General features: G+C 32.2%; 1 protein-coding gene across 3 annotated transcripts in view; it reads right to left on the bottom strand.

The window, feature by feature from the left end:
- Kifap3 (kinesin associated protein 3) overlaps nt 1-21,703 on the bottom strand; it is a 129,638-nt gene that overhangs the window by 103,096 nt on the left and 4,839 nt on the right. For all 3 annotated transcript variants that reach the window (XM_074047515.1, XM_020171058.2, XM_020171057.2), the window contains exons 2-5: nt 11,489-11,620; nt 6,893-7,047; nt 2,516-2,571; nt 1,741-1,882 (exon numbers count right to left, since the gene is read on the bottom strand). In XM_074047515.1, the coding sequence (XP_073903616.1) occupies nt 1,741-1,882; nt 2,516-2,571; nt 6,893-7,047; nt 11,489-11,620 (485 nt within the window). The remainder of the gene's footprint in view (nt 1-1,740; nt 1,883-2,515; nt 2,572-6,892; nt 7,048-11,488; nt 11,621-21,703) is intronic.

The raw sequence follows: 21,703 nt of genomic DNA, 5'->3' as shown, positions 1-21,703 counted from the left end.
TTACAAGCTAACAAATAATTGTATTTCTCATTAGAGTAAATTCACCACATGAACTTTAAATATTGAAAAATATGTCTAATATTTCAGTATGACAACAGACACAAATAAAACAAAAACTCTCAAAAAAATTAATTCCCTGGTAGGTGAATAAGTATCTTTGCAAGATTTTTTTTTATCTAGGGAAAGGTAAAATTAATGAATGTATTAGTGAAAATTACTGTATAGCAAGTAAATATAAACTAATGAGATAGGTTTTAAATTAGAGTTGTTGCATGGCTTACTAATTTTTAAAATTACTAAAATATCTGTTAAAATATAGAAATCACAATTCAACTATCTTTAATATGTACTCAGGAGCTACTGTACTTCATAGACTGTGTTATCACTATTTATTATAGCAATAAAATGTTCCATTTATTTCAGTTTTCTGGCTATTCAGATTACTAAATAAGAGTAAATTATATTAGTTATTAAGTCACGTAGTGATGATCAGTTTCAGCAAACTAAAAAGGACCCTGCCACAGTATTTCACAGTATTATTCACATTCAGAATGTAGAGCATTGGAATAATATATGCTTTGGTCAAAATTACTCCTAACTCAAATAAATAGGTAGACAATGCACATTAACATGCAGAATCTCCAAAAAGTCCTACTTAATAATGAATCTGGTTTGGCTTCTCCCAGTAACTCCCAAAGGCCTTGACCATTGCAATCCAAAGGAAAGAAAATTTTTTAGTAGACTAGGGAAATACTATTTTTTAATGTTTTGAATTAAGGCACAAATTTAGTGGCCTATTTATCCAATTTTATTTCATTCTTCCCCTTTAGTATGGAGAAATATAGCAGTAAAAGTAGCAAAAGGAATTGCATTTAGGTTGTCAAGAAATAGCCAAAAGAAAAATAAAAAGTTTATAAAGGATCAAAGACAACCAAAAATTAATCGATAAACTGAATGCAATTATAATCAAAAATCCTTTGTGATTTTTCCAAAGGATATGAGAAAGTTACATCAAAATGATATATAAAACAAATGCATAATACTAGCAAAGAGCTGGGCTCCTGTGGCTCAGGCCTTGGGACATTAATAGCTTGTGAGATCCCATCTCCAAAATAACCAGAGCAAAAAGGACTGGAAGTGAGGCTCAAGCAGTAGAGCACCTGCTTTGCAAGCATGAAGCCCTGAGTTCAAGTCCCGTTCCCACAAAAAAAGAAACTATACATATACATACATACATATATATATGTATATAATCTCAACAGATTTGCAAAAATAATCTAACACATAAAAGAGAGTAATGGAGGAACAGAAGAACAAAACAGGTAAGAGACATATAGAAAACCAACAAAATATTTGCAGATATAACAAATATAAAATAACGCAAATTCTACCTTATCACTACTTACATTAACGCTAAGTAGACTAAGCACTCCAATGAATAAAAATCAATTAAAACCACACACTATCTATAACAGAAAGTTTTTAGATTCAAAGACACAAAGGGTGAAAACACAAGGATGGAAAAAGGTACCATGAAAGAGAGGAAAGAGAAATAACAGATTGAGAAAAAGTATTCCCACATACATAAAAATGGTTTAGAATTCAAAATATAAACATTTAAGATATGAAAATTATGTGTATACATATATACATAATACTTAAGATATGAATATAAACTTCACAGAGTAGGAATGTTTCATAATAATTTTTCTATTTCAAATATTTATAGACATAAATCACCATTCAACAGTAGTTCTTCCAAGTTGTCAGGATTTCGAGCAAGTTGCAGGATCAAAGCAGAACCCCGAACCTTGTCAGGAATATCTTCATATAATAACTCAATGTATTCATCCATGTCATTAATGTTAGCAACTTCGTCAATCTGAAACAGAGGTAGGAAGTACTCAGTAACAATGATCTACAGAGTCACTGTTAAATGAGTAATGCTCTGTGATCAATATACTAGCTTTCAGAACAATAAACAAATCCAAAGTATTCATAATACCCATCTTTTTGTAGATGAAGATTTTAGGCCTTGTAGTAGTAGGACTTCAATATAAAGGTACAAACTATGACAAAACTGAACATTTATAAACTCTAATATTTGTCTATCAATATAAAGTTTTTTTTCCCGAGTGCTGGGGAGCAAACCTAGGGCCTGTGCATGCTAGGCAATTACTCTACCACCAGCAAAACAATACTATATGTAGTATTTTAAAATGTAATACAAAGTAATTTCTATCTATTCCAAGAGATTGAGCAATATTTAAAAGTATACTGTCATAAAAATATCCAAAATATTTTACTATTTAGCAAAGTAAAAATTATGTCTAAAAATCACAACCAATAATCTTTGTCATTTTCAATTCAACATTTACTTTCTACTTTGTTTAGGCAACTATAAGTTTGGTCATTTTTAAAAATTCAACATTCGATTAATTTGATTATATGTACTGTTGATGGCAAAGGGCAATACAATCACTTCCTTTAATAGATCAGAATTTATAAGTCTTACCTCCATTCCTTCAAAAGGAGGTGGGTCTTTAGGCTTGCTTGCTTTTTCTTTTTTGTCTGTGAAAAGATTTTATTAAATGAGGAGAATTAGGTTTTTAAGATTTAGAAGTAATTTTTATTTTCAGCAGCTGAGTTTAATTCTAGCTAGGCTAGGGATATTAAAACTAAGTTTGATTAAATCTTTTTCCCATGTGTTAAAAATTCTCATCTAAACTGGGCGTCAGTGGCTCATACATGTAATCCTAGCTACTTGGGAGGCTGAGATTGGGAGGATTGCAATTCAAGGTCAGCCTGGGCAAATAGTTTGTGAGATCCTATCCCCAAAATAACCAGAGCAAAATGGACTGAAGGTGTGGCTCGAGTTGTACAGCCTCTGCTTTGCAAGCGTGAAGTCCGGAGTTCAAACCCCAGTCCCACAAAACAAAAAACAAAAACCAAAAAACTCATCTAGACTCTATCTGTACCAAAATTATACAGAAATTTTAACATCCTCCATGATTAACATTTGGGGTATGTATATAGCTGGATTTGCTAACAAGAGATGACATAGTCAATTCTAAATATCCATTTTTCCCTTCCTAATTCAAATTTAAGGTGGGTACAAGTAAAGCAATAAGGTGAAGAAAAACAATTGAATAATATAAAAACTTAAATATACTGAAAACTGAAATAAAAATTAACAAAGGAAAAGAATAAACAATGGGTAAATTTACAAGCTAAAAGAATGAACAATGAGTAATGAATTAACTGATTTTTTTCTGACAAGTAAAATTAAGATCACAAACTAAACGGTAAATATTCAATATTTACATTAATTCTTACTTATTCCCAAATAAAGATGTATCTAAGGGTGTTGAGTACAACTTTGAGTCATTTATTATATTATTCAATTAAGAGCATATCATTTTCTAAAAATGTTATCAAAACAGAAACAATGCATGCACATTAAAGTAAGTTAGAAAATAATACAATTTTTTATTTAATAATTAGCAAATAAATATACATGTAATAGAATTAACCCTATCTGGGACTACTGAGGAAGAGGAAGGAGATCGGGGGAGAAGTGTAAGACAGGGGAAGAAGACAGTAAACATGGTTGGAATAGATTATATGGATGTATGAAAACCATAATTTTGTACAATTGAATGTATGTTAATAAAAAAGAATACTGTTGTGTAGTATTTGTGACTGGAAATGAGAACAAAGTTTCTAATATTTAAAATAATAGAAAAGCTTGTTCTCTCAAAGAAGATAAAAATGCATACATAAATACTAAATTTAAAAGAGCCCTTATTAAGGAACACTAATCTTCCACCAAATATATGCTAACAGTGTTCTCCCCTCAGTGAATGAACCCTCTATTTAACTACTTGCTTATGCCAGAAACTTAGGAATAATCTTTTTGTGTCTTTATGTAGCAATTTAAAAAAATTTAAACTAAAAATGTAAAAGAACAGTTTTATTATCATTGACATCAACACTGTATATGATTAATGTATACAATTTGATAATTTCTATACTACACATTGTAAAATGATCATTCTGGCTAATTAACATACATATTACCTCACCATAGTTACTGTGTATGCGTAAGAAGATTTATTTTAAGTCTATTTACTTAGTATATTTCAGTATACATGCAGTATTTTTAACTCTTCCTTATTATATTAGACCTCCAGAACTTGTTCTTCTGGCATAAACGAAATTGTCAGCACCCAGCTCTATCATCACAAATTCCTGTCAACTCATCAAGAAAGATGATAAATCCAGCTTTTAAAAAGTCCAATTTGTAAGTATTTTCTTTTATGACTAATGCTTTTTAGTCTTGTTTAAGGTATATTTGCTTAATTCTATGTTTTTCTCTAGAAACTTTGCTTTCATATTAACATTATGCATCGAGATAATCAATTTGCTCAATTTTGTTATTGAAAAGATAATCTTTACTGAATTAAAAATAACAAATTTGTAGTAAAATGCATCTCTCTTCATATATATACATACGTACATATACATATATATATACATATACATATATATATACATATATATATATACATATACATATATATATGTATATGTATGGCTATGTTTGTAGGAAATCTGCTGCCCATTGATCAATTTGTCTATGGTCAGCATCATAGACAAACAGCACATACACCATAACTGCTATAGCAGATACAAGTATCTGCTTGTATAAAAAATAAATACATAAAAAGCTCCTATTATTTCCAGAGGGAAGCAGCTATTCCAGATGAGGTCACATAATCTCAACAGCTAAATTTTGCCTCCAACAGACAATTTCGATGATAGTAGTTTTAATTAGCAAAGGAAAAAAAAATCTAAGTAATGAATCAGAGTACATATATATTGTTTGTTTCAATCACTTTTAGGGTGAGGCTTCTGGCTTTAAAATATTGAATGGAACCCCAAGTTAAAAAGTTAAGAAAAACTGAATAATTTTTAAAAAGCACATACTTAATGTATAATAAAGCACTACATACATATCTCCAATTATTAATATATAGATAGGAAATAATACTGACCTGAATTATTTTATCCATGCATGATGACATAAATTTTTATTTCTATTTCTTTAACTTCAAGGAGGGGAGGGGAAAATGATTCATCCTGAAAACTCCATTGAGTTTCAGGATTTTCATTAAGTCAAAGATATGTTACTATAAATGCCTTCTGAGCTATATTAACTTGGCACTAGGAAAGATCAACTTAAAGTCTATTGTATAATCTACAATAAGTACATCCAGATCTTCAGACAGTACGACATATACTTTACTCGTCTTGAAATTATTTGAAGATACTATTTCTCATCATTTATTGACATGTATATACATCTTAACAAGAACTGTGTGTGTGTGTGTGTGTGTGTGTGTGTGAGACAGAGAGATACAGTGGGTTGAACTCAGGGCCTCTCACTTGCTAGGCAGATGCACTACCATTTGAAGCATACCCCTAGCCCCACCCCCATTTTCTTTTGTTGTTGTTGTTTCATTTTTGAGATAGGGTCTTGCATTCTGCCCTAGCTGGCCTCAGACCATGATCCTCATATTTATACCTGCTACACAGTGGGAATGACAGGTGCGCACTACCATGCCCGGTTTTTAATGGTTGAGGTGGTTCTAAGTTTTTGCCTGGGCTGGTCTTGAACCATGATCCTCCTGATCTCCACCTTCCAAGTAGCTAGGATCATAGGCATGACCACCCAGCCAAGAATACTGCTTTTTAAAATCTTTTTAAACATTTTTTGGCAGTGCTGGGGTTTAAACTCAGGGCCTCATGCTTTCTAGGCAGATACTCTACCACTTCAGCCATGGCCCCAGTCTAACAAGAATTTTATTTTAGAGAATATTTGTTTAATAAAAATTTTCTTGATAATATTTTCCTCATCTAGACAGCACTTATTTTAATAAGAAGTGTATATCAAGTTAAAATGTCTATTTTTGATTTAAAATAACTGTATAGCCATTCAATTCATTCAACAAATATACCGTGGGCTAGATACTATGTATGTATTAGGCACAAAGCATTTATTTATTTTGGATAGAAAGAAAAGACTAATATGGGAAAAATCTAAACAAAATTAAAATTTTTTTTCTACCTGAGCCCATTCAAAATTTGAGTGCTGATACATTATTTTAAGAGCCCCAAATTTTAGAACTTACCAATGATGAAAGATACATAAAGTTAGTAAACACTGTGCAAGGGATAATTAAACATTCAATAATCTGACATACTTTGTATTTAAATATGTTTTGTTTTTGATTATTCAAAAATGTCTTGTACAAATAATCACTTTCTTAGCTCTAATACTTTAATGGTATGGTTCTTTTACTAGAGAATTGAGGATAGGAGAATGGCAACAATAAAGACATTAAAGAATGAAAAAGTAACATTTTTCTAAAGAAGATTCATGACTGCTATCTTTAGGAGAGTCTAACGCATGTGATGTATAATTTTGAACATTTAAATAAATAATCCAATTCAAATTATAAATTAAATATCAATAAGTAATTTAGAAAATATAAATCTAGTTGGGGCAGAGAAAATAGGTTTTGTACCCTAAATTCTCTTCTTTTACTTGTCTATAGTTAATATGACAGGTTTCTTTATTATTTCATTATCTGTATGCACAAACACACACACACACAGAGACAATGAAACGAATCAAACCACTGTATATGGAAGCATAAATAAAACCTAGCAATGTAGGAAAGTGATATGTTTTGTTTATTCTTTCATTTGCCTACTTGTTCATGGCATTGGTGTAAAAACAACCCAACACTCAACTATGTAAATAATCCATTCTAAAGTATAGGCAAACAACTTGGGTTTTGCATTTAAAATCAGGAATTCTACTTACCTTTTCCTGACAATGAATCCCGGCGATTCTGCAAGTAGTACAACAGCTGTTCCACCTCATTTAGTTTTGAGGGATGAATGAGTTTACATTCTTCAACCACTTTCCGTGCCAGGGAGGTTATATCTGTGTTAGCATTGAGACTCTTCAGACGAATGCTGCAAGTATATACAAATTTTCAACTCAGGTATTATGAAAGCACATGATAGATTCAATAATACAACTTTAAAACAGCTTATAGATTATAAGTATAGTCTATGTATATATATCTGGCCATAAAATCTTAGTAAAATAAAATATTAGATATAATTAGACTTAGAAAAATTCAAGGCAATGATTGTCTTTGATTTGTACAAACAAGGTAACAAAAGCAATACAATTTTTTTTTCTGACTGTAGGTGAGACAGCATATTCAGAGGTCTTGTCCTAAAGTAGTATTTCTTATATAAAAATATATATAGTCTTTAGTCATCATTGGATATGAAAATTCATACTGCCACAAATAAATCATTTTCTTGACCTTGCCCACAACTGTTTTTTTTTTTTTCTTTCAGTTATAAACATGAAGTTGGTATTTTTAGATTCACTTGCCCTGGAGGCCATAATATAGAAGGTAGAAGAAAAGAAAAAGCAAGGTGAATTTTAAGACCTGTATGAAGAATTCTGTGGAACAAATTAATATAATTTACATTAAATTAGTACATCAAAAATGATTCATGAGTTTCTCCCTTTTAAATTTAGCACAGGAGATTCACTGGGAATCCAACATGAAAAGATGATTCAGAGTCTGAGAACAATTGCCTATATACATGGATTTATATGGCAAGAGGGAGAACTAGGAAAACATAAAATTAGGCTCAGAGTTAAAAGTTAAACTGGTGACAAAAACCTGTCAACCATGCAAGGCTTATGTTCAGAAAGAGAAAAAACAAACAAACAAACAAGCACTGAGAAATTTTCTTGGTGATGATGGCTGATTTTTGTGAGGAGACATCAAACTGTTAAAGGGAGCAGGTGAGGAGATCTCAAATGTTCTGCAGTTAGCATCTGTGGAGCCATCTTTTACATGCAGATGAACTCTCCTGAAACCAGTCCAGGGAATGACATGGATATATTCCTAGCTATTACAGTTAATCCCAAAACTTGCTCTCCAGGGATTCTGTAAGCCAACCTTAATATATTCCTTTTATACTTAACTTTGCTAGCATGATATCCTTCACCTCATTTTTTTCTTTAACCTATTTTGACATTTTTTTTCTTCTTACTCTTTAGTCTCTTACATTGTTGGTTATATTTTTGAATACTTTTAGAAAACAGAAGAATATATCAGAAAACAGAAAGGAGGGTTCATCTACAGAATACTCTAAAATGGTATCTCCATGCTTAATTTTAATAAAGAACTGAGAAATCTTGACTATTTCAATAAATCTTATTGAGAAGAGGCACAATAGAAACTCTATGAAGAGTTAAGTAAGGTGGGGCATATTATAATCCCAGCCCTTGTAAGGCTGACATCAAATGCTCGTAAGGAGGATTGTGAATTCAAGACAAGCCTGGGCTACATAATAAGACTCTGTCTCAAAAACAAACATAGGAGAGAGAGAGAGAGAGAGAGAGAGAGAGAGAGAGAAGCTTTATAAACAAATTTAAATTTTTTATTAGACTTTTTAAAGCAGTTTTAGATTGATGGAAAAGTTGAGCAGAAAGCAAAGTAACTATATATACCTCTCTCCTGGTTTCTACTACTTTTTTCTATTATTATCATCTTGTATTAGTTTGATACATTTATTACAATTGATAAATCAATAATGATACATGTAATTATTGGCTGAGATCCATGGTTCATGTTAGAGTTTAACTCTTCGTGTTCTGTGTGTTTGGATAAATGAATAATATCACATGTCGATCATTATATTCATAAGAACAGTTTTATTGCCCTAAATTGCCCTGTATTTCACTTCTTCCCTCCTCAACTCATAGTAATTTCTAATCTTTTTACATATTTATAGTTTTGCCTTTTCTAGCATGCCATATATTTAGAATCATATAATACACAGACTGGCTTTTTCACTTAGCAATATGCATTAAGGTTCTTCCATGTCTTTTCATAGTCTGATGGGTCATTTCTTTTTATTGTGGAATCATATTTGATTATATGGGTATACTACAGTTCGTTAATACATTTACTATTAAAGGATACGTTGGCTGTTTCCAGTTGTTAGCAATTATGAATGAAGTTACTATCAACATTCATGTGCAGATTTTTTGTAGACATAAGTTTTCAACTCGTTTGAATAAATACCTAGAGCATGATAGCTGGACTGTATGGTTAGCCTTTGTTTAACTTTGTAAGAAACTGCCAAATTTTCTTCCAAAATGTATGCCCCCTTTACATTCCCACCAGCTACAAATTAAGAGTTTCTTAATTCTGGATAACAGATCTTATCCATATCTGCTGTCAGTGTTTTGGATTTTAGCCATTGTAGTAGGTGTGTAGTGAATCTTGTTGCTTTACTGTAATACAGGCTTTTAAATCTCTTTTAGATCTGCTTTCTACTACATATATATCAGCAATCTGATCCATACTCTTTTTACTCTGGTAGTAGACAGATTTTTTTCTTTAGTGTGTGGTCTGTCTCACTTATTTAAAAAAACATGAAAAAAATAGGTAAAGTGGGAATTTTTCAGAAAACACCCACATAGTTATTGGACTATTCCTTTAATCAACGTGGAACTTCATTAACCTATTAAGAACATCGAAAACTACAGTTACCACCTATATTATTTCGGGACCATGACCATCAGTATCTTCAGAAAACTAGAAATTTTCAAAACACTAGAATTCTGTTGAGGATGAACTATACAATTCCTTTAACTAATACTGGAGAATGAAATATAAACCTTTTGGATCTGGGCCATAACAATGACTTCTCCAATTTAATAACAGTTTCACATAATACCTATCTAAATCTATATGAGATTCCTCTCTTTTTCAGAGTGATTAAAAAAAAAACCTTTTGAATCAACAAAGTCATGTTTTGTTTTTGGTACCATAATGATTCCTCTCCAAATCAGCCAGGGTTGAGTACCACAAGGTAGGTTACTCAGGTTTTTCCTTTACTAAGATTTAAGTATACTTACTCTAGCTATAGTTGGTAGAGACTCTTTCCATGTGTCCAACTCTCTCCTAAATGTCACTCTTATCTAGAAAGCATGCAGATTTTAAAGCAATAATATTCTCATTGAATTGTAGTGGAGTAAGGCTAGTGATGGCATTCCTGAGAACTAAAAACTAAATTTCTCCTGAAGTATCACTATATGAGGCTCTAAAGTTAAAGAAACCGATCAACTATCTTTTCTTTGTAAGTCAAATAATGAAATTTCAAGAGATTATCATGTGTTCTCAAAATGTGTAAACTTAGGTGAGCAATCACAAAAATTCAAGTGGAAAATAGAGTATGTGAGAGAATAACAAAAAAGGGGGTGATGTAGAATCTAAAGTGTGAGTGTGCATGTATATTTCTTTTCAATCTATTGTATTATCTGAGGACTCATTTATCTTTAATGATTATATAATTTAGTCTAACCCAAATAAGACCAACTAAGGTATATTAATAGATATTAGGCAGCTTCTCTTTGTAGGCTGTCATAAACCAGGATTTCTCAACTGCAGCATTATTGAAATGTGGGCTTAGTAATTCTTTGTTGTAGGTGGCTGGGTATCACATGCATTACAGCATGCTTAGCAGTCCTTGGCTTCTACCCACTAAATACCAATGGCACTTTTTTATTATGACAACCAAAAATGTCTCCAGGCATTGCCAAATGTCCCCTGTGGGAAAATCACTTCCACTTGAGAATTACCACTATATACTTAAAGTGGTTCTCAGTGTGCTAAATACTATCACATGTATTCTTAGCAGCCAGATATACTGAATTCATCGAAAACATGGAAGAGATGGAAATTTTTTTCTAACTAGGTCCAAGTCAAAAACTTTTATGGAGAAAAGTGTGTTGAGAGACTAGGCAATTTCACACTTTCTCTACTTCCACAAAGTTGTGGAAGAAAGGTGAGATAATCACCAGCACAACTGTTGGCTGATGAAAAAGGCCAGTTCCCAAGAGTCTCCTACAAAGTGAGAAGGAAAGTATTCAGGATACTGGGAGATACCAGACCAATCTCTGGAGTCAGAAAAATAGTCTTATTACTAACATTTTTCTCAGAGGACTACATTTTTCAAGGGATGATTCAAGGTATATGCTTCATTTGAGAATTTCTCAAGTCATACTACTTCATTCAATTCCAGGAAAGAAAGGAAGAACCCAGAATTCCCAAAGATCTAAATTTTCTAAATTAAACTATGAAGTTCCAAATAGACATATCTTTCATGATTGACTGAAAACTTTTTATGGTTTTAAATATATTCCAAATTTATGAGTTAATAGTTCTCTGGAGCAAATATATGCCAAATTTATGAGTTAATAGTTCTCTTTCAGTAAGATGAAGTTTATCTAGAAGAATGCTATAATCACGTATTATCAATGAAGATTAAAATAATATCAGATTTGTATAAAGTTTGTATAAGGTTCACTACCTACATTTTTTGGCATTCCTTTCGTTCTCCCAACATGGGATCCCCCATTTCTCCAAGAATGGTAGCTTCCACTTCATACTGAACGATAAGTGCTTTTTCTGATGGATGTACATCAATATTCCCTCCTTTAACTTTCCTGTAATACAAAATAAAAAAAATCAGATTAAAAATTCAGAAAATGTCATGGTTTCTAAGTAGTTTCTAGTTCTAAAACACATAGGCTGAATTAACAAAAGCCTTTGAATTAGATCTAATCTGGACTTGGGGAAAAAATATCTCTTTTCATCCAACTTACTATCTATATAATTCCTGTCTCGGCAGAAAATGCCTAAATGAGCCAGATGCCGGTGACCAGTAATCAATAGCTACTCTGGAGGCAGAGATCAGGATTGTGGTTTAAAGCCAGCCCCAGGCAAATAGTTCACAAGACCTATCTCAAAAAAACTCATCATATAAAAGGGCTGGTGAAGTGGCTCAAGAGGTAAGAGTGCCTGCCTAGCACATGTGAGGCCCTGAGTTCAAATCCAAGTGCGTCAAAAAAAAAAAAAGCCTAAATGAATACTGTTACCTTGGAAAAAAGTACATGTATCAAAAAAGTCACCCATAAAAGCAAGTGGATAAAACACAAGAAATAAGACAAATTTGGAGAATGAGCTCAACTAAAAGCTAGCTCTTCAATACCAAACTGCCTTCAAATTTATATTTAAAAAAAATCAACCTGCTCAATAATTAATCCATTAACTAGATCACAGAATTACATGAAGAAATTATATAAATTACAATACAATGTATATATCTTTAATGTAATCTGTGCCATTCATATCTAAATAAAATATTCCTCAAATCACATTTAAGTTACATAACATAACAAAAATGCATTTACACATTCTATTCCATGTTCTATTTGTCATGTTCTCAAATTACAGTGTCAGTACAAATTTTCAGAGACAACTTGTGTATAGTCTTTTCCCAAATGCATAAAGGTACAAAATGAACTGTTGATTACAATAAACCAATGATGAATTAATCACTACTTGTCAGTAGGCTATTTAAAATGATAAAATGAGTTGTGCTAGAAGAAATTAAACAATGGAAACAAGCAAAATTTTCCACTCATAATCACAGCTAGCTAGTTGGCTAGTAGGGGTTTTTAATCTGATGAGAAATAATACAAATATAACAACACTTTAAATTTATTTTATTTCCAATACCACCAACATAAAGTTTTTCTCCCAGTTAGGAATAATATTTTGAAGATTTGTTCTTATTACAGATTTTAACAACCTCAGCATATAATTTTTTCTTTACTTATTAAGTTGAGAACTTCAACTTTTTACTTATAGGAAGCCTTATACAGCTTCTCTATGGCATATCTGAACTGCCAGCAACACTGTTACTGTGCTTTGGGCTATTATTAAGAAAAATAAGAGTTACTGAAACGGAAGTACTGTAGTACCCTGACGGTCAATGTGATAACTTTAGCATACATAAATGCCACTTTAGCATACATAAATCCAGGTGTTTTTCTATCTCTCTATAAATAATATATAGAGAGTGACTACTATAGAATTTCCTTAGAAGAGGCCAAAGGATAGCAATCTGGTATAGCAAAGCTTTATTTGAATAGCACTTTACATAGAATTGATAAAAAAAATTCTTGACATCAATACAGGGGATGGATAAAGATTATGGGAGGCATAATCCCTTCCTAGTTCACCTTGAAATTGCCATTGCATATACAAAATACATATAAACTAAACTCATACTATACATAGCAATACAGTTTTAAAAACTTACTGTATAGTGACTTTAAAGAAATATTTTGCCTTTAGAACTTCATATACTCATATTCCATTTGTTGAACATATCATTTATTTCTAACTAATACTGAATAAAATCTTCAGGATTCCTTTATAAAACATTCAAAAACATTCAAAATTTTTGTTAAGGACCATTGGTTGATTTACAAACTATTTCCTTAAATTCTCAAAATATTTTGTAATTCAATCACTCTAAATTCATGTATCATAAAAACATTTTTGAACTCAACCATAGTTTCAAATTCTACTTTGATTGGTAAAATATTCTTATTTGGATATACTTATGGATTATACCTACATGCAAGTTATGACAAGTATATTTCTTCTGATGATTGTTGGTTTACTAAGAAAATTGATTTTATCATGAAGATGTGACTCACCAAAATTTATATTTATAATGTCACTGTAAAATAATTTTATCTTAAATGCTGAATTTTCTAACTGAATTTAACAAAACAATGCAAGATGCTTAAGTATTGAAATAGTTATCTTCCAAATGTTTTACCTGGAGTCTGTTAATTAGATGAAAAATTTTAAGCTATTATTGGAATTAAATGATTTGCTATTTGAAATGTGCTACGACAATGATATTACATTGATATCTTCTAATTGTTTGTAAATGTCTTCTATTAGTGGAGTCTTCTCCATAACAGCTCTGCTTCACTTTGTTTTTATACATGCACAAGAGATCTGGACCAAAAGATACTAAGTTATTTTGGAAATACAGTTTGTGTCTTGCTTCACAAATGGAAAGAGGAAGCCATGCCTCACAGAGTAATATAAAATATACCTTCTATAATAACTGTATGTAATATACTGTTGCTTTTAGAAATAGTATTTTTAATCATTCACTTCTGAAGTACATCCTTATGTTTCCAGACTTCATGTGGTTGGTGCTATCATTATGACTTTGTACATGCATAATAAAAGCTGATGAACATAACCTCACACATTCACCATAAGCTTTCTTGAAAACCAAAAATGCAGTCCTTAGCTTTTCAATAAACATGTACTTTATGCAACAAGTTACAAAGCCACTGTAGAAAGTGTTCAGATTACTCTCAACATACTCTCTGGCAAGACTGTTCAGCATCTATTTTCTGCATATATTTTACAAATACCCAATATATAACTGTCCACAATTCCAACTGATGCTACCAACCGGCAGTCTAGCATATTCATACATTATTCATACATGCAGTTTGCAACATGAGTTTTGACAGGCTGTTTAAAAAGCAACTCTAAGCCATATGCGGTGGCAAATACCTATATTCCCAGCACTCAAGCAGGATCATGAGTTCAAAGCCAACCTAGGTTACATAATGAGTCCTTATTTCAAAAAGAAAAAAAACATGAATAAATCTATTCAGTTTTCATCTGTTTCACATTCTGCTATGCAAGACAAGGCCAGAAGCTTGAAGTACAAAGTTGAAAACTACCAAATTTATACTAGCTTATTTTAGTGTAATTCCTAATGATACCTCATTTAAAAAATAAGAAATCTGGAGAAATGCTGAATCAGAAGGGATCAGAGGATAATAGCTAAAAGCCAGGACAGTTAGAACAAAAAAGCAAAAATGGTAAGCCTAACTAAACCTGATCCTTTCTTGACTACTCAAAGCCGCTCTCTAACAATTATTTGTCCATATCTGTCCATACAAGAAAATGTCTCAACTTAAAAATCAAGAGAAAAAAAGCTCTATCTCAATCTCACAAGACTCTCAACATTTTTCATGTTTGTTTTCAAAGCTGTTTTCATTTCTGATAGGTGGTTTAATTATCCCATTTACCAGTGAGCCCATTCCATTGGCTCCCACTCTACCCACACTCTATGGAAAAAGATCTTGTCAATGAGTTCCTCCATATTACTAATATTTTTAAAGTTCTAAGATTTGTATTTTTCTTTTCAATTTATATGTCAGTTGTGTGTTTTATGGGGTCAGGAATATAGTTTAAACTTTTCCCACAGAAATAATCAATTGTATTGGTACCTTTCACAGTATCTTTTAAACTTTTTTTTTTCTTTTAGGCAGGATTAGGCATTGAACCCAAGGCCTTAAGCATGGTAGCAAGCACTCTCCAGACTTTTGCTGCTTTGATACAAGTCACAGTTAGTACATATTCCCAACCCACTGATACACTATGTGGCTTATAGCTTGGAAACAAAACCCAATTTATTGAACAGATGCCTTTACCATGAGTTCACATATTAGGCATCTATACAGTTCCCTCTTCCTAGCCTTTTTATTTTATTCACTAGACTTATTGATCTGTTTTAAATCTTTACCTAAGGAAATGGCCCTCACCTAGCTTATCTTTTTTCAGCTTTGTTCTATTTCACAAAATTTTAAGTCCATCGCCTACTCCCATTTTCACTCTATGTCAATTGTACTACATCTACATACCTTAATAAACCCCCACAAAAAAATTAACTCAAACTGTTTTGGTTAAAAGTCTGATGTATTCTAAAGAAATAAAGAGGGAAAATAATCTTTTATATTCACTCAAATATTTGTAATTTCTGATGTTTTTCATATAGGTGACGCAAAAATAAGTTTTGTATTTCTATTACTAACATAAAGTTTGTCAATGAGGTTTAGAGGATTAGGTAATTGAAATCAATGCTCCTTTTAAGAAACTCTAACAAGCTGAGGACCAAAATATGTGTTTATCTGTTTGAAGGTATAGAAGAGCTACTAAAGCAAAAAAATTACATTGCCAAGATCCAGGGAAAAATGAAAATGAAAAAAGGGAAGTGGAATTTGAGGCTGCTTTTCCCTAGAGCTGTTTTTTAATTGAAAAGGCCTACCTGAGAGGCTTAGAATCTTTTAATAGTCCCCTGTAGCAAGGACATAAAAATAAAGTCCAAGGTGCATCAAACATCAGTGACCTGATAAAAGCTTTAAACTTTGAGTTGAAAATAGGAGTACTGTATCCTAGGAGTAATTATGAAACAGATGCCCCAACAAGACTAAAGTCTGCCTTAAAACATCTGAATTCCTGAGAACTAATTAAGGTGACCTTGGTTTTTTAGTACCCCTTACTACCTATCATGAAAAAACAATCTTCTGAATAAAGAGAATTCACCCTAGGCCTCTGGTGATTTTTGTTTGTTTTAGTTTTTGTATTTAGAGATGGGGATCTCTCTATGTTGCTCAGGCTGGCCTTGAACTCTAGGCCTTGGGTAATCCTCCTGGTCTTAGTCTCTCAGGAAGCTAGGAGTATAGGCACACTCTATCATGCCTAACTTCAAATGTTTTTTTAAAAATGTACATTTATATTCATGTATATGATACTAAAAGTGTAACTCAATGTGCTAAATGTTAAGTGATTTTCAGAAATAATATTTTCAGATTTCCAGAGTTAAAAATACAATAACCAAAATTAAGAAACCAATGAATAGATGTAATCGCAGATTAGATATTGCTGAAGAGAGCATGTAAAAAGAAAAATGAGTCTGAAAAAATCTAAAATAAAACATACTGGTGAAAGGACAGAAATTAAAAGAGCATAATTCAGGAATACACACTAAATAGGCGTAATAAAGGTAAGAGAATGGGGACAGAAGAAATAATATCAAAAGATAATGGCTAAGTGACAACAGTGAAAAGAGCAGAGTGGGAAACTCTAGAGACTAGCATTTCCTAGAAACACTGAATAATTTGGCAAAGACTATGACAATCAGCCTGATTGGAACTCTAGAAGATAGTCAAAAGTTTACAGTAGCCCAATGAATGTTTAGTCATGAGAAAGGTTACATATACAAGGTAGGAGATCACTGGTATTTTATTTAACCATAGATACTGCCCCACTCTCTAGGAGAGTAACAATCTTGAAGATGGCAGTCTATGTTCCCATGTAAACACCTGGTTGCAGAAAAAGTCAAGTGGACCTTGCTCCCAAGGAATTTTTGTCTGTTTTAAAACTGACTGAGGTTTTCCTTAAAATCTACTACAAGGAGCTTCCATTTGGCCAAACCTGGAGTTCTATCAGGTCAGCATGGCTATGTGGTTATCAAAATCAGTCAAACCCAAACATACAAGTTGCTACAAACAATAGCAGTCATGTCATACCTGTGATCCCAGCTACTGGGGAGGCAGAGGCAGAGGATCATGGTCTAAGGCCAGCTCAGGCAAAAGTTAGCAAGACTCTATCTCAAAAAGAAGCTGGGCATGGCAGTACATCTCTGTAGTCCTAGGTACTTGGGAGACAAGAGGTAGGAGTATTGGAGTGGTGCAGTTTTAGGCCTGCCTGGGCAAAGCTGTTAGCAGAAGACCCTATCTGAAAAACAAAATAAAACCAAAAGGACTGGAAGTATGGCTTAAGTGTAGAATGGTTACCTCGCAAGTATGTGGCCCTAAATTCAATCCTGAAGGAAAAAAAAAAAAAAGTACATGCTTAAAGTCTAGGAGGAAAGTAGTCCAGGGAGGTAGATTTTTGAGGGGAATAGAGATTTTAAAAGCTGTCACTGAATAGAAAGCAGAATGTAGGAATCCATAAACCTACTGAGAGCAGCAAACCTTGTCAGAAAAGACCTGAGAAGACCTTTATAAAAATTTACCTCTAGCTAGTCTTTAGGTACTGTGCAAGCAAGAAGAGATGGCTCAGATGGAGTTGTAAATCACCTGGGTAAGTGTTAAAGAAATGTCCAAACACAAAGCCAACTGCAAAGACTTAAAGAGAAATTTTTTTCCTTCTCTCATCCTGTCTTTTCCTTCCTTCCTTCCTTCCTTTTTTCCTTCCATCCTTCCTTCCTTCCCTCCCTCTTTCTTTGGTATATTATAATATTGAAAATATCCAGTTTTTGACAAAAATTATGAAGCATGTAAAGAAAGGAAATGATGGCCCATTTGCAGAGGAAAAATGCCTAATAGAAACTGGCCATGGTACAGCACAAACATTGGATTACTAGACAAACACTTGAAATCAACTGTCATAAATATGCTCAAATCACTAAAGAAAACCAGAACAAAGAACTAAAGGAAGCAGGGAAACCAATGTAAATAAATATTTCAACAAGTAAATAATATTAATAAAAATATATTATGAAAGGGATCCAGATAAAAATACTGGAGCTTTAAGCATAATAACTGAAATTAAAAATTATAAAAGGAGGGTTCAATAGCAGATTTGACCAGTGGAAAGAATCATCAAACATGAAGACAGGTGAAATGAAATTACCCAGTCTAAGATACAAAGAAAAAGAAATTTAAAAAAAGGGAAGAGCCTAAGAGACTTACAGAATACCATCAAGCATACTAATATATGCATAATGAGAGTCCTGGTTGGACAGAAAAGGAAAGAGGATTAGAGAATACTGGAAAAAAATAATGGTCAAAACATCCCAAATTTGATAAAAATCATGAACCTACACATCCAAGAAGCTCCAAAGTAAGATAAACTCAAAGAGATCCACAACAAAACATTACAATCAAATTGTCAAAAACTAAAAATAAAGAATCTTGAAAGTAGCAAGAAAGAAGTGACTGATTAGCCAGGTAAAGTGGCTCACATTTTTATTTTCAGCTATTTTGGAGGCAGAGTTCAGGAAGACCACATTTTGAGACCAGCCTACGTAAAAATTTAGTGAGCTCTCATCTCAAGAAAAAAAGCTGGGCATGGTGGCACATACCTGTCATCCAGCTAGGTGGAAAGCTTAAGTAGGATGATTGTGGCCTAGGTTGGACCAAGCCAAAAATGTGAGACCCTACCTGAAAAATAACTAAAACAAAAGAAGGACTAGGGGCATGGCTCAAATGGTAAAACACCTACCTAGCAAGCCTAAGAACCTGAGTTCAAACCCTAGTTACTCCCTACCACAAAAGTGACTAATCATAGACAAGAAATACTTGGTAAGATTTATAGCCAATTTCTCAAAAAAAACTATAGAAGCAAGAAAGCAGTGGATGGTATATTTAAAGTTCTGAATGAAAAAATTGTCAACCAGGAATTTAATAACTTGAGAAATTACCCTTAAGAAGGAAGGAGAAATTAACACATTTCAAGATGAACCAAACTCAAATAGTTCATTAGTGGTAAACCTGCCCTATCAGAAATGCCAATGAAGTCCTTCGGCCTGAAGTAAAGTACACCAGGTAGTAAACTGAAGCCACATGAAGAAATAAAGAATACTATTAAAGGTAACTATGTAGGTAGATAGTGAAAGCCAGTATTACTGTATTTTGAGTTTGTAAGACCTCTTTTCCCCCATATAATTTCAAAGAAAAATGTAAATTATAATTATTAATCTACTTTAATGTACACACATGTAAAAATACTCAATATGTAACAACAGCAAGATAAAGAAGGAGGGTTTAAGATGTATAGCAGCAAAGTTTTTATAAATTATTGAAACTAGGTTGGTATTAATTTAAACAAGATACTTATAAGCTTGGGATGTTAACTTTAATCCTCAAGGAAATTACTAAAATATATACATAAAAGGGTATGAGAGTCAAAATAGTACACAATAAAATTCAGTAAAATACAAAAGACAGTAATGGAGGAACTTAGAATAAAAAAAAGATATGACACACAGAAAACAAACAGGAAAATGGCAGGTGTAAGTCCTTCCTTACCAGTAATGACTTTAAATATAAATAAGCTCTCAGTTAAAAGGAAATGACTGGTAGAATGTATAATTAAGAAATGATCCATGTATATGCTATCTAAAAGGTAGCCACTTTAGAGTCAAACACATGAATAGGTTCAAAGTATAGGGATGCATGAAGATATAAGACACAGAGAGTATCCAAGAAAAGGAAGAAGCAGCTGCGCAAGTATCAAATCAAACAGACTTTAAATTAAAAACTGACACAAGAAATAAAGAAGGATACAATATATTCACAAAAGGGTCAATACATCTAGAAGATCTAATCTTATAAACATATACCTAATAACAGAGCCCCAAAACATATGAAGCAAAACCAGAGAACTGAAAAGGAAAATATACAGGTCTACAATAATAGTTAGAGATTTCAATATTTTTAATACTGGATAGAACTACATAGGTGACCAAGAATAGAGGACTTCGACAGTATAAGCCAATTAAATCTAAGAGACAAATAAAGGAATTCTACCCCAAAATAAGTATATATGGAACATTCTCCAGGACAGACCTTGTTATGCAAGTAAACAACTCACACATTTGAAAACAATGAAATTGTACAGTTTGTTAGCTAATCATAAGTAAATGAAACTAGAAACCAGTAGGAAAACTAGGATGTTCACAAATATGCGGAAATTAAGCAATCCACACCTGAACAGCTAGGGAGTCAAAGAAGAAATCTTAAGAGTAATCAGAAAACCAAAACTTAGGAGAAACTATAAAATAGTGCTCAAAGGTAAATGTATAGCTACAAATGCCTACATTAAAAAGAAATATTTGAAATCAATAACCCAATTTTATACCTTAAAGAACTAGAAAAAGAGCAAAAGTTAAACTCTAAGCTAATAGAGAGAAATAAAAACCACAGATAAAAGAAATAGAAAATAGAAAACTAATAAATAAAAGTTGATTCTTTGTAAAGATCAACAAAATTGGCAAATGTTTAGATAGACTGAATAAGAAAAAAAGACTCCAATTACTAGAATAAAAAATGAAAGTAGGACATTACTAGTGACCTTATAAAATAAGTATTATAAGAGAATGATATGAATTGTATAACAACAAATTAGTAGATAACCTAGATGAAGATGGGTATACATTTCTGGCAACATACAAACTACCAAAAGTGGTTCTAAAGATACAAAGCATCTGACTAAAACTATGACAAGTAAAGAGATCAAATGGTAGCTTTAAACCTTCGAACAAAGAAAAGTCTAGGACCAAATGGCTTCATTGGTAAACATTAAGCATTTAAAGAATAAACACCAATCCTTCTCAAATTCCTCTAAAAAAATAGAAGAAACATTTCCTAATTTAGTTCATGAAGCCACTATTATCCTGACACCAAATTGAGACAAAGATATATAAAAAACTATATTATCAATATCCTTTATGAATATATGTGCAAAAATCCTCAAAATAATAGTAAGCAGAATCCAGCAGCATACCAAAAGGACTACATACTATGGTCAAATGTGTTTTATTCAAGGAATTCAAAAAGGTTCAACACATCAATGTAATATGTCACATTAATAGGATGAAGAAAAATGTATCTGATTATCTCAAGTAGTGTAGAAAAATTATTTGAAAAACCCAACAGTCTTTTATGAAAAAAAAACACTCAACAAATTAGGAATGGAAAAAAAACCTCCTCAACATGATGAAAGGCATATAAGAAAAATCTACAACTAAAATCATAACTTGAAGGTGAAAAAATGAAAGCTTTCCCTTAAGATCAGGAACAAGACAAGGATGTCCACTTTCACCATAGAACTGAAGTTTAGGCCTGAGA

Source organism: Castor canadensis, chromosome 11 (genome assembly GCF_047511655.1).
Source record: "Castor canadensis chromosome 11, mCasCan1.hap1v2, whole genome shotgun sequence".
NCBI classification, from domain to species: Eukaryota; Metazoa; Chordata; class Mammalia; order Rodentia; family Castoridae; genus Castor; species Castor canadensis.
The sequence above is the reverse complement of the archived record's forward strand: the minus strand, read 5'-3'. Positions and strand labels throughout refer to the sequence as shown.